The 15,324-nt window shown below is 42.7% G+C and overlaps 1 protein-coding gene across 7 annotated transcripts in view; it reads right to left on the bottom strand.

Moving 5' to 3' along the window:
• DGKI (diacylglycerol kinase iota) overlaps positions 1 to 15,324 on the bottom strand; it is a 443,272-nt gene that overhangs the window by 123,740 nt on the left and 304,208 nt on the right. For all 7 annotated transcript variants that reach the window (XM_084786170.1, XM_084786172.1, XM_084786173.1 and 4 more), the window contains one exon: positions 9,752 to 9,852. In XM_084786170.1, coding sequence (XP_084642296.1) covers positions 9,752 to 9,852 — 101 coding nt within the window. The remainder of the gene's footprint in view (positions 1 to 9,751; positions 9,853 to 15,324) is intronic.

Here is a 15,324-nt window from a genome sequence, read left to right as displayed (position 1 = left end):
TTGGAGCTGGAGATATAAAACTTGGGTTGTTTTCAACAAACCAGAGGACAGTAAATTAAGATGACATCAGCTGAATGTGAAAGGGACTTTGGAAACCTTCATGAACACTTAACATGCAAATCTCACTTATTCTATAAAATAAATGTTATATGAGAAAATCAAAACCACTCTATGAAAGGCACAGAAAGCAAGGTGATTAAATGAGTATTCAGAATGTTGGCCGCCTCCACAATTCCCTTAAGGGTTTCTACACATCAGTTGCTTTCCTTGTGAGATGAGGCTAAGCATCCTAGACACACAGGGAAGATGGGAGAGTTAAACTCTATGACTAGTGGAAAAGTAAAGACATTTCCTAGCTCAAAGCAATAGCACAATATGCCTTAAACTATCAGTATGCCTACCAGTATTTCACTTTAAAAATAGAATGATAAATGTCATTACAGTCAAAGATAAAAGAAGGCAATAAAAGGAACTGGGCCCCAAACTCTGGGCAACTGTCAATTCATGGCCATGATCACAAACACACTTGGGAAGGGATGGAGGGTGACTCTCAGTGGACAAGCTAGAGTCACTTGACTCTCTGACAGATTTGGAGTTGAATGTGTACCTCCATGGAATGAGGGCGAATCTCTACTGAACAGCCCTGTTGTCAACTTGTTAAATGAAGGGAGATGAAAGTTAGATAAAACAGTTGATTAAAAAAACATCTCTTTTAGAAAAATTTACAGACAGAATAGACTTATACAATTTGTTAATATCCTAACTCTAGGGAGCCTTGACAATATACTAGGAAAACACATCAGGGGAAACCCTTTCAAGTCTAATGCAATTTAACTTTTATTGTATAATATCTTGCTTAAGAACTAATATCAGTGGAACTGCTTTAAGTTTCTCTCAATTTAATTTGGTGTTGGCTATTGAATTGCTGTATATGGCCTTTATTATGCTTAGGTATGGCTCTCGTATCCTTGATCTCTCTAAGATGTTTATCATGACAGGGTGTTAGATTTTATCAAAGAACACACACACACACACACACACACACACACACACACACACACACACACACACACACACAACAGATTAGAGCATATTCTACCAGATATTATACCAGTCTCATCGAGGTTACTGGCGGCAGGTTTAAGGAACTCTACCAGTGCAGAGGACACTGGACAGATGTGCCAGATTCAGGAGAGGTGGTACCCTAGATTGGAGTCTGGAATAGAAAGTCTGACAGTTTAGTTAATAACAATGAAACACTAGCATTTGGGAAATATATTGTGGTATGTAAAGTTGGCACTGCCTATGGTGTTTTTACAACTTTATGACTCTCAAGCCATTCTGGAATAAAAATTCATAAAGTTTGCAAGAGAGTTGATAGAATTAGAAAATGTTGAATTGATAAAGAAGCCCAGGCTCAAGAAAACAAACACTGTATGTACCCTTGGTAGGGTGCTGCTGGAGAGGTTGAAGTCTGGCACATCCTGATAGCCAACTCAGTTCACTCTATTACCACAGACTCCCTTTCTCAGTGGGGTTCTCTCTTCCCCTGATCTGGGGACATCCAGATCCCCTAATGAGTGTCACATAGCCCTCAGGGAAGATTATAGGCCCAATCCTTTCTTGACAAAACCTGTTCAGTAAGCACCTGGAGATTCCTAGAAATACTCCACCCTATGCTAAGGAGATTCTAACCTCCAGCAGATGACCTTTAATCATACCTACAAGTTCTTCCCACACTCATAGGATAATGAAGTACTGTGTTTTCCTTCTTGTGATCGGACACCATGCTACTCCGTGTAAATGAGGTACTGCACCACTGTACGTAGATTACATATCCTGGCATCTCCAGCCCTACATTTACCCAAAACCCCTCCCCACTGCCCAAGGTTTATAAATAAAGGTTGTCTGGCTTGCTCACTGGTGCTCATGCCATTCCTCTACCATCACCACCTCAGTGAGACTCCACTTATTCTAGGGAAGAATCACTGCTGGATGCCCCAGGGCTTGACTGCCAGTCAAGCCTGCGATGACTCCATCTCTGTCACTAGCTTGCTGCTGTCTGCTGCCGAAGCACACGCCAGGCCTACCTTCTGGCTGATTTCAGGTGTCCCTCCACATCATCTGCTGTGCTTAGCACGGCAGCTAACTGAAGAGTTGTAACATGTTTGCAATCATCACTGGCTTGTGGAGCTCCCAAGTCTCCATTGGCATCTGGTACCAGCAATTTCATTCTAAAAGAGCTAAACTGGAAAACTCCACCCTAAAGTGCTCTGTTCATTCCAGAAAGAAACGGGACCTTTGACCTCAGCGTCCGTCTGTTCTCATCTGGAAGCAAGCAGTTCCTGGACTAACCAACCTAAAGTGGAATGACACCCCCATATAAGGATGCTAACTTCTATTTTTTCTTTCTTTTTTAACGTATACATTTATATTATTACACATGAATAAAACAATGCATGCATAGTTATGTGGAAATGTAAATAAAGGACAAGAAACTAGAAAGGGGAATGTGAGGCGGGTAAGAGGCTGTGAGGAATAGGGCAATGGGACACTTATCCTGTAAATGTGGAAAGCCGAGTGCCAGGGATGGAAAGGTACAAACACAGAGTGGGAGAAGGGGGCTGAATGATACAAGTGGGTGGTACGGTAAGCCAATCAAAAAGTAACTATGTATGAAAATGCCATAAGGAAGCCTGTTACTTTAAATGGCAGTTTTAAAATAAAAGTGATGAAATTTAAAATTTCAGAGAGGCATGTCAGAGGATGCACCTAGAAAGCTGCAGTGGAAGAGAAATTGTAATCATCTGGTCAGATAATCACATATGAGGACAGTGCTTACACGCTTCATGCGTTTAAGCACCTTAGCACTGCAGCACGCTGTTATGCAGGTAGTTGTAATAAAAGCAACTTGAGTGAGTACCGTTCCGCTTTCTTCCCATCACTTTGTCATAATACAGTTGCCCCCCTGGCTGAGGCTCCTGCTCTGAGAATTCATACCAACCACAGTAGTTAAATAATCCCCTGCAGAGGAAAAAAAAAACTCCCATCATTTACCTTCCCAGACTGATCTTTTGCAATGTGAATTTGTATAACTGTTTCTTTTAGCATTTCTCTGTTTAAAACCTAGTATAATAATTATCTATATGGTGTTTGCCCTGTACTTAGTGCCAAACTGACTAATGATCTAAAGCAAATGGGAAAGAGATGCCCAGATCATATGCAAATACAAGTCCAGTTACTAAGGAAACCAAAGCATCTCTCTGTGGGCTTTTACTAAGGAAGGTGAAGGGTCCTGAAACTAAACTGTATAGAATGACTATGTCCAATGTCCTCCAGTCTGTTCTTCAAGGGGCGAAGGTGAACTGGAGAGTGGTGGGCTGTATTGTCTGCCTGAAGTCAGGCTAACCCCCGAATGCGGTCCATGGACTTGCAGACTCATGGGTAAATGTGATGATGAGCAATGAAGCTCTTTAACAATAACAGCCTCATGTCACAGTACCCACATTTGCAGATTTACACAGCACAGTAATGTGCCAGGTTCAGCATCAGGGGCTTTATATATGAGATTAGATTTCACTCTACGAGGCTTCAATTATATTCTCATTTTAGAGATGGAAGATTTGATGATCAGAAAAATTAAATTACTTTGCCAAGGTTGCAACTGAGATTCAAACACAGACATTGCTGGCATTCTCCCCTAACTCACTCACCAAGAAAATGCCATTAGTGTAGATGCCTAAATACTGTAATTAGAGTATAGTCCTGATATCATTAGTCCAGAACCGATATACTGAGAAAGCATGCATGACACATTATAGGCACCCACATAGCATCCATTATCCTGAAATGATGCATATAAAACCTTATTAATTGTGCATTTGATATGCACACAATTGTTACCCCCCTCCTATCTTTGTTTTTTATTTGGGTCCCAAATCACTTCCATTGTTTGTATTTTAGACTCTTGTGAATTATCATAGTAATTCAAGATCCCTGAGTTTCTTCCTTCAAGACTTGGTAATAATTTTTGTCTCTCCTAAAGATCTGCCTACCTGGTATCTCAGCCTCATCCTTATCTTATATGATAAGCTACTGGCCATGCTGGCTATGGGTGCCCAAGGTGAATTGCCTGGCCAGTAGGAAAACTAATGTATGCTATGGTTGCGAAACAAGGTTGCGTATGTGCTGCTAGAATCCTTAGAATCCTAATGGATGTCAATGAGCTTGGAGAGTTACAGGGTCACAGGTTCAAAGCCAAACTCGTGGAGTTATCTTAGCCTTTTTAACGGAAAGTCTTCTACCATCCCTTGCATGTGACTTAGCCCAGGGGTGATGAGAGCGCTGAGCTGCTCCACGGGACAGCCATAACAACTCCACCAAGGCTCATCTTTACACTCTGATGTCTTTCCCACTGCCTCGCCTAACTTCCTTTAAATATCAAAAACTACACCCTTCTATTTACCTCATCACTCCTTAATAAACTCGATTTAAAATTAATACTAAAACTGCTCATGGGCCTCCTGACTCATACCTGTAAATATTCCTTAAATAATAATTTTGATTCTTATATCTGTAGGTCCCTCTATTGTCTGCCTGATAACTCAGTCTATTCAGACTATTATTCAACATACTACATGGACTTAAATGGGCAATGCCTTCTTCATACAGAATCTGAATATCAGCCTCTGCTGCAGGGACCTACACCTGGCAGCACCCTATGAGACTGGCAGTGCTCATCCCATCCTACTGTGGTCCAGCTTAGGTCAAAAGCCAGAGACTCAGGTTTGACACCCATCACCCCCTACATCTCCTCCTTCAGTTGCCTGTCCTATCAAATCATGCCTGTGTCCTATCCCTCTGCATGGATACACACACACACACACACACACACACATCCACACACACACATGCACACACGCACGCGCACACACATGCACACACGCACGCACACACACACACACACACACACACACACACACACACATGCACACACGCACGCGCACACACACACACACACACACACACACACGCACGCACACACACACACATGCACACACGCACGCGCACACACATGCACACACGCACGCGCACACACATGCACACACGCACGCGCACACACACACACACACACACACACACACACACACACACACATACACACACACACACATGCACACACGCACGCGCGCACACACACACACACACACACACACACATCCACACACACACATGCACACACGCACGCGCACACACACACACACACACACACACACACACACACACGCACGCACACACACACACATGCACACACGCACGCGCACACACACACACACACACACACACACACACACACACAAGTACAAATGCTAAGAATGTTATAACATGGGCTTGCCACTTTAAGACAGTGGTCCCTCTAAGAGATTATATATGTGGCCTGCAGAAATAAAGCCACACATCCTTGCCAGTTTTCTCTTGAGATAAAGGACAAGCCCTGATGTGAACTTACAGATCTCAATGGAAAAAATATTGTGATTGTAAGAGTCATGATATCCCCTGCATTCCAGGAACTTCTCTGGAAGCCTGCTCCTTCTGCCTTGCTCTCTACAGGAGTCATTTTCGCGAATATTTTCACATCTCTAGTGTTCTCCCACATCAAGTCCCACTGCTCCACTTGGTCATAAGGTTCTTTCTCTTTCTCCCAGTAAAGCTCCTTCCTTCCTTTTTTCTCCCCCCCCCCTTTTTTTTTGAAATCTGGTCATAGGGTCTACATACCATGACCTTGACAAGTCTCAGTCACTGTTCCCAAACACCAATTTTTTCACACCTCACCATGGGCACTGATTGCTGGATACAGCTCTTGGGGGACACACAAATCACCTCAGTAGTGGGGCTTTTGCTTTGTTCTGAATTAGAGCTGTAAAAGCAAGGGATGCAGAGCCATTAGTGGGTGACATGAAGTTCCTTTCTTTTTTATTATTATTAATTTATTCATATTACATCTCAATTGTTAGCCCATCCCTTGTATCCTCCCATTCCTCCCTCCCTCCCTCCCTCCCCCCACTCCCCTCTCCTATGTCTGTGACTGAGTGGGACCTCCTCCCCCTGTATATGCTCATAGAGTATCGAGTCTCTTCTTGGTGACCTGTTATCCTTCCTCTGAGTGCCACCAGGCCTCCCCATTCTTAAAGGTAACCTTCAGTCAGCGCTTTCCCCAAACCTGCTGCCCTCGCTTGGACAGACTCTGAGAAATGTGCTCTCCCTGGGCCTGTGTCCTGGCCCCTGTACATGGTCACAGTTTTCCATTTTGTGGTTTCTCACAGAAACTCCACTAATGCTGAAAGGAACTGTCACAGAAAGTTCCCCTCCCTTGCTTTGCATTCCTTTAATACAAAACTCTACAATTCTCTTCCAATTGCCTCACCAATCCAGACTGCCTTCAGACTTCTGGTTGACCTTAGAGCCCACTCCTTCCCTGTCACCTTAGGCTGCTTACTCCCTTTTCCCATAAATTTCTGTCATATGTTTGTCACTGTACAGAAGTGACAGCTCCACCCCCAACCCCTCCAATGCCCCAACACAGAGGAGCCTGAGTTAGGAGTCTGTACCCTCCAGAAAGCTTTCCTCATTCTCCCCAATGCTTTTTTTTTTTAAGAAGAAACAAAGATTGTATTTGTTTATTGAATTTTTAAAAATGTATAGTTAGCTCGTATCAAAGGTAAAGTATAATCAGCTTAGGGTGGAGCACAGGGAAATTTTGACCTCATTCAAATTACTCTGAGAACTAATAAATCATAACTAGCAGTGAAGAGACTATAATAATCAAATTTATCAACAAGTGCTGGGGGTGGGGGAGATGTAGAGCGTTTTTATACCATATGCTGGGATAGTAGGGGTGGGTCTACAGGAAAGATGGAGCTTCATGGGAAGGAGACAGGAAGTGTCTGAAACAGTGAAGTTGTACTTCTGTCTGTTGAAATAAGCAGACCCATGAAAGAACCGCCACACTGCATTACCAGGGGCTCCAAGCGGCAGACTGGAGCAGAGCTTTGTTGGACAACAAACATCCATGCTTTAAGAACAACCATCCAGGCACACATGCAAGAATCTAATGTAGTGGCCAAGAGTCCATGCTGCCTGGTAAGTCACTTGGGCGTGTCGTCTAGAAAGGGAGCGATTATTTGAAACACAGCCCTACACCATTGTTACCAACAAGTGAATGCTCCCAGGTAGACTCAGCTCCTTTGCTTTTCTGGAATGCAGGTCAAAAGACATTGCTGGAGACCCTTTTATCTAGATGTGTTCTAGAAACTTCCTTAATGCTTCTGAGACAATGTGTGTTTTGGCATGCGCATCACACATGAACTTGACCTAGCGTTCTCTCCTGCTCTTCTCGAGCTCTGTTAGCCATTCTCTGCAAGGTAGTCCCAGGCAGAAGAATAAGGGTCAGTAAATCCTTGACCTCAAAAACTAGGCTTCACTGTGTGCCCACAGTTCATAAGCATCACCACCATGTATTAAAAGCAGAATGACTGACTTAGCAACTTTTACTTCCAATATTTTTTTTTCCAAACTCAGATCTTGACTCTGATCACTTTCTGTTCCCATTTAAGAGGGTAGTCATTCTCTTGGCCTCCAAAGATAGTGCTGAATTTATCTGTCCTGTGTTTACGCCAAGTAACTGTTCCCGATTTAAGCGGTTTGCTCAGATGGGAGTTTTATCATTGAAGATAGGATGAGTCAAGAAAGCCCTTGCCAGGAAATGTCTTCTTCCTGGAAAAGCTCAAATCGCAATTACTTCCAGCAACGATGGAGAGATAAAGGCACAAAGAGGATAAGACAGGTACAGATAAGCCTCAAAACTCCAGGCAGCCAAAATTTCCAACTCTATCCCAGTCAATTTTTCCAGAGTGGGTGGTAAACTGTAAAGCACTGAGATGCACGTATCTTCTATTGTTTTTAATAGTTGGAAGCTATTAGTTTAGACTCGTGAAAGGGGGAAGTGTGGAGCACTGCTCTTTGTGAGTAGTTAGCTGTAGCAATTCCTCATCATACGACTGCGTGTTCGTCTGGCAATGGGTTAAATTGGACTTTGTACTACTCTGTCACTTAGACTCTTATTTATATTAGAAAGCGTAACACAAAATGGATTCTCAACAACAACAAAAAAAAGAAGTGCAGAGATTCAGAGAATTGCTTCTGTCTTTTGGTTCACACCTCCCACCAAAAAGAAGAAGAGTAAGGGACAGAGCAGGAGTCTGAGAGGAAAGTAAAGGTACGGATCCTGTGGAGGAGGATGCTGGCTGAAGCAGGCAGCAGATGAGAGACCTGAGAAAGTAGACTCCCCACAGAACCTCGTAGCCAGCTCAGTGAACAACCTCCCAGGAAACGGGCCCTTGCTCACTGCCACCTGCAGATCCTAGAACTCACCACCTCCACCCATTACCCATGCACCAACTGAACGATGCTCCCTGGGTGCAGGATCTGCATTTGATAAATCTGTGCCACCTCAGTGTCAAGTAAGCAGAATTTTGGAAGCCACTCTCCCAGGGATACTTGCGGTCCTCCCTCCCCAGCACCACTTTTCCCCCATTTTAAACTAGTGGCCTTTTTAGCAATTCCAGCCAGGTCCCCAGTGAGTCAGTTAACACCGGACTTGAGAAGGCGCTGATTCTACTGCATCCCTTCTTTGCAGTGACACTCATGTCTGTTTTCTTGTGTGTTGCTCTCCCTTACTCCATTTTATTGCATCTCACTATTGATTCCCACAAGTAAAAGGGAAGCCCAAACCTTAACATTTGCAACAACCACAACAGCAATTTCTTAATATCTATTTTACCCAATATCGTCTAAACACCAATCACGGTGAAGGAACTGACGTAAAATAGTGGCCAGAATATAAACAATGTCCAAGAAGTACTGTTTGATGATATAAATCAATAATTAGCTGTGCATTCAAGCATCTACAAGGGAGATAAACACTGACAGGAAATTCAGAGGTTGACTCAGATCACAACTTCAGAAACAGTCCTCCCTCCCGTATAATGTGATAGATGAGTCACTCTATCGTCTCGGCATTCCAGTATCATGGACCGTGGTATGACAGCCCTACTGACAGCACAGGAACTGAGGGGACTGATGTACCTTCCTGGATAACTCTGCTGCCGACCCAGAGCACACTGGGAGCATTGTATAAGCATCAGGAAGAGATTTGTAGTGGTTGAAAGTTTCTGGATGCATCAACCCTCAGTATCTCTCATTTTATATAAAGCTGAGACCGGAGAGGTGCCTAAGCCAAGAGCATACATGTCAGAATGCCTAGCTTGGGGCTGGAGAGATAGCTCAAAGGTTCAGAGCTGTTCTTCCAAGGTCTGTTCTTCCAAAGGTCATGAGTTCAATTCCCAGCAACCACATGGTGGCTCACAATCATCTATAATGAGATCTGGTGCCCTCTTCTGGCATGCAGGTGTACATGCAGGCAGAACACTGTATACATTAAATAAATAAATAAATCTTTAAAAAAAAATTAAAAGAATGCCTAGCTTCTCTGTTTTTCTTCACTGTCCCCATTTGTTTTGTTGTTGTTGTTGTTGTTGTTGTTTTGTTTTTTTGTTTTGTTTTTGTTTGTTTGTTTTTTGTTTTTTGGGCACCACATATTTGGACAAGGGGACTGATGAATCTACTCAGCAAAAACCCAGGGGGGACGAGACCACAGCAACTCATCACCAGCCCTCAGGTACTGGTAACTTACAGGCTTCCCGGAGCTTCTCTTTGTCGTAGTGGAGGCCTTCATAGTCTTGTAAACTGATTTTGTTCACACGGATCCTCAGGCGATCTGGGACAGACTGGGGACTGCAAGACAAGAGCAAAGTAGTCAGATAAAGTAAGAGAAGAGGAGCGGGGGCCAGTGTCCTGGGGAGCTTAGGACAACTGAATCTCCTGTGGGTTGAAAGAAATGGTTTGTTTGTAAATCAGAAATACATTCTGTTTACTGGGACAAAAAAAATGTCTGAAGAGTCCTTTTCTAGAAATCTACTGCAACCAAAATTTAGTTAAGAACAGAGAGTAGGGAAAAAGGCTCTGGGGACCATCCCTATGCAATTGTAATATGTGCTATTCAATTGTCAAAAAGTCAAATAAGATCATATGTTTTATTGTGTAATAAATTTGACACAAGTAATGAAAAATAATGAGAAACATGTTGCAGCTACACAATGCTAGTAACTACGCCTATAATAGTCAACGTACAATAGTAAAAGTCATGGGAAACTATACATGACCTAAATTTCTACACGTAAATTGTAGGACTTAGAAGTCTGTGTATGTAAAGGAAATGTCTGCACATTCTGAGATGGCAGGAGGAGGAGAGTGTGGGGCAGAGTGAGTTCTGGATAAACAATGTTTGGAGACAATGGAGGATCAAAGGCCACTGAGCTCTAGTTGTTTTCTGTACTGTAGAGACAAGAGGACTAGTGACCTTGTTAGGGCAGTGGTTGCCAAAAGTAGACCGAATTCAGAGACCTGTTGGCCAGTCCTTCCTTCTACTTCCGTGTGTAATACCCATCTCAGCCCCATCAGAGTCTTCACATATTTGCCCTCTGATTCCATCCAACACAATGTGTTCCCTCTGGAAACGCTAAGTTCCAAAACTTCCATGAAGCCCACTGCGATAAAACTGTAGTACCGAGTGTGTGGATAGAGTTTTCTAGACCCCAGGTGAATTGACAGATTGTTTAATTTCTTCTGCAGGACGATCAGCTAAGTAAAAACCAATCGATAATTGAACACACACACACACAAATATGTATGATCGTGTCACTAACCAGCATTGAATTCTCTTATCCGTCCACCCTCCTCTTGCTTTCAGCTCCCAACTTCTTACAGATTCTTACAACACACACCAATAGGAGCTGTCTTAAACCAAACCTTCTAGCTAAGCTACTCTGTGTTTTGCTCCCTACTAAATGCTGACTTAATGTTGGAAGGATCCTGTTGTTTGAGGTTGTAGTCCTCCTAGTACAGACAGCCATTCTGAGCTCAGTGTCAGACTTAGGGCTCCCTTTCACCAGCAGGGCCTGACTCCATCTGGAGAGCATCCTTAGGCAGTTGCCCCTAACTATATCTATTGTGGGGAAGGGTGTAACATAGCCAATTGTTGAGAGTCAACTTCAAAGCCAACTGACTGGATCTGAAGCAAAGTTCTTCCACTTCCTAGTTAATCTGTAAGTTGGTTTCCTCATAAGTAAGATGATGACACAGGATCAATCTCACAGGGACAGTGTGTGTGGCACCTCAGAAAAGTACCTGGCATATTCTAAGTATCAAAGAGTTATTAGCTAATATCATTATAAAAATTACCCTAATAAGTTCTCTCCCAAACAAGAGTCTGCCTAACAATAGCATCTGCTACTTCCACACACTGGAAGAAATTTAGAACTGATACAGGAATCTCCCTGGACATTTCTAACAAGGGTCTTGGATGGTGTCATAACATTCCACACTCATGAATCTTCTCCCACTTGGTATTTCACAAAGCCAGCTAATGGCAAGTGAGTGGAAAGCTAAAACATAGGGGACAAAATGTGCATTGAAATGAAGTGAAAGCTGAGCAATTCAATTTTATCCCTATGTCACATTATATTAGTGTTCCATCACTGGCTGACTGAAAGTGGAGGACAACAGAGCTGTTCCCAGGAGTCTGGGGAATAGCTGCCATTAGTTTTCTAAAATTATCCTATGCCAAGGAAGTTAATAGAGCATGGAATAGATTCCTAACTTGCGTATAAAGAAATATGCTTCCATGCCAGCATCTACAGGCACCCATACTTACTTGGGCATCATATCAAGAGTCCTAAACCTGACTTCCAGAAGACACTCAAGACTGCTAGAAGGAGCCAGAAATCTAGGAACTGCCCTTTCTAGTGAGGTAGTGATTGCAACCTGTCATTCAACTTGTATTTGGTTCTTTTTTTATTAAATATTTTTTATTTTTATAGATACATTTATATTATTACACATATACACAATCAACTACCTACAGCAAGAAGAACCATGACACAATCAGAAATTACATAAATGTGACATTCAGAGTGTTTTGGCTATTTGTATTTGGCAGCCTTGAAGAAAACATCTTTCCTATCTTGGTGCATGTGAAATTCTGAATGTAAATCAATATCTATTATATCTCATCATTATTAACTTAAAACATCTATTTAGACCTAAAAACATCTTAACCCCTAAACAACTAAGCTTAATTGTAAAACTATCTATCTGGTCTTCAGTCTCATCAGAGACTTGAGAAGGAATACAATTGATTATCTGAGTATGCTGGGAGTGCAGGTTAGTAGCTTCCCAAATGAGAAGATGACAGAGACAGCTCGCTACCTGAACAGTCACCCAAAACTCTCTATAATGTTGGAGCATCATCTTCAGGCTTCTGGCCCAATATATCTGACAGACATATTTGTGAGGCAGGAACTATTGAGGATTCTGGCTATTACTACTGTATGTTCCTTCAGAGATGCTGATGGTGATCCCCCACATGTGTGTGTGTGTGTGTGTGTGTGTGTGTGTGTGTGTGTGTGTGTGTACTGAGATACCTCCCCAGTCCTTTTGGACCCATCTGAGGTGAGAGCTGAGGCCACTCAGGAGCTCTGACTATCAGACAACAAACCTTAGCGTGATGAAAGTTCATTGACATGGAGACAAAGACCAAGTTCAGGGCTGCATATCTATGAAGTCTGTTGACAATTAGAGACAGTGGATGTTTGTAAAAATTTTTACTCAAAGATGTTAAGTATGTAAATCTTACTTTATGTTGCAGACAGGACCTTTGAAGTTATGTAACTATCCTACATGCTATACCTTGTGAATTTTCTGTTTTACTTAACATTTCTCAGATGGTTCATTGCAAGGTGCACCCCTTTGAAAAACTCATCATACCGGTGCATTAATTTTTATGCAGAACCAGAGAAGATTGGTTTTCTTTACCAAAACAGAAATCCATCACAACTCTGCCTCCTTCCACCTTCAGGCTTCCAATGATAATGGAAATAATAATAATAATAATAATAATAATAATAATAATTATTATTATTATTATTATTATTATTATTATTATTATTATAAGTCATGCAAATGTGAGGTTCTATTTAAGCATAGTCTAGGTACAGTAAAGTGTGTTTTCAAGTTTTTTTCCTCTATTCTTTTTTTCTTTTTTGGTTTTTGAGACAGCGTTTCTCTGTGTAGCCTTGATTGTCCTGGAACTCACTCTGTCAACCAAGCTGGCCTTCAACTCAGAAATCTGCCTTTTTCTGCCTCCCAAGTGTTAAGATTAAAGATGTGTACCACCATGCCTGGCTTTCTAATTCATCTTTAATAGAAGTCACTGACTAGTATTTATTTTATCCAGGGTCTATAATGAAAACGTTAATTATTAGTGTGAGACAATAGGAAGAATGAACCATTTCCTCCCTGCAATTCCATCACCCAGAGTGTCACCTTGCCCATGTATCCAGGAACTATTTACTTGAGTCCTGGATGGCCCATGGCCATCAGGCTCCAGCACAGCTTGGCCCTGAGGTTTAGCACTGCTGCCTTACAGTGGGCTTTCTCTTTGCAAGCCCGAGACAGAAGTCTGTCATGGCTGTGCAAGTCTGTGTTCTGTCTGACCTCGAGATGAGGAGAAAAATCCATGCAGTTATGATCTTCCCACCTATCACGGTATTTCAGGTGGGATCCACAAAGATGAAAAAAGAATTGAGAACTAGAGCTCTTGCCAAAAAGGCAAACAATCCACCTCCCTTACACTATAGTAATCCATGAACAACACTGACCACCAACTCTTTAGCTGTCAAGCACGGCTTTATCTAAACACAATTATAACCAAAAGGTTCCTTTAGGAATTTCTAGAGATTACTGGAAGTTTCCTTTGGACATTTTTAAACTGACATTGAAAATAACCTAACTACAGACACATCCAAGAACGCTTTTTCAGCAAAACCAAATTGAACCAAGGTTTCTGAGTAGAGGTGTAAAGTGGAATTCTGACACCTACCAGTTCATACAGAGCGTTCATCTTCAGTTAGCTTCTGCCCAGAGGGTGAGCAATGCCTCAAGAACCCAAAAGTGGGCAGAAGTCTTTGAATCTTATTAAGAATAATCCAAAATTACATTAATGAGATGGGTGTGCTGGCACATGCCTTTAATCTCAGCACCCAGGAGGCAGAGGCAGGCAGATTGCTGTGAGCTTGAGCCCAGCCTGGTCTACAAACTGAGTCCAGGACATCCAAGGCTACACAGGGAAACCCTGTCTCAAAAAACCAACCCTGTCTCAAATAACACCAACAACAAAAATTACATTAGTGGTGGCTTGTCATGCGATCCTATTATGAGACACATGTTCCGGCACAATCCTAACAGGCTGTCCATGCTTCAGTACAGGGTGTGCTTCATGGATTTATGTGAACCTGACACAAATTAAAAGTCATCTAAGAGGAGAAAAACTTCTATTAAGAAAATGCCTCCTTCAGATTGGGCTGCAAGCAAGCCTGTGGAGGAACATCTTCTTAATTAGTGATTGGTGCAGGAGGGCCCAGCACATTGTGGGTGGGCCACCCCTGGGTTCTATAAAAACAAAAGCAAAACAAAACAAAATCTGGACCACACCAAACCCCAACATCTGCACCACACCAAACCACATCAGCACCACACCAAACCACCACATTGGCACCACAACAAACCACCACATCTGCAGCACACCAAACCACCACATCAGCACCACACCAAACCACCACATCGGCACCACACATAGCTCCAGCATCTGCACCACACCAAACTCCAGCATCTGCACCACATCAAACTGCCACTCCTGCAGATTCACAAGAGTCACATTTACTTTGTAGGCTCCTGAACAGCTGGCTGCCACACTAGAGCTTCCCCCTCCACAGGTTCACAGCTATGTCTTGTCTCCACTTCTCCCTTCTCCTCCATTTCCACAGGCGGAGTCCATCCTCAGCTCTCTCCCTAACTCACATTTTGACATCATTTCACACTGTGGTTGGTGCGGCTCCCAGGAGCTCTCTTTCACTTGGACTTCACTGAAAGCTGTCTTCTGACTTCCAGGAAGTCCCGTCTTTCTCTCTTGTACCTTCCTTTTCTTCTAAACATCTTTCTAAGACTTGCGCTTCCCTGATCCTTCTACTAAACCTCCCACAGAACAAAATACTACCATCATACCAAACCTAGAGGAGCTCCTGGCAGGTAGATACCCCATCCCATTGCACATTGTTTGAAATGGAAACATGATCAAGACGAGAGAATTTT

This window comes from Acomys minous (assembly GCF_964271855.1).
Source record: "Acomys minous genome assembly, chromosome: 6".
NCBI lineage: Eukaryota > Metazoa > Chordata > Mammalia > Rodentia > Muridae > Acomys > Acomys minous.
Note: the sequence above shows the minus strand (reverse complement) of the source record. Positions and strands in the feature narration are given on the sequence as shown.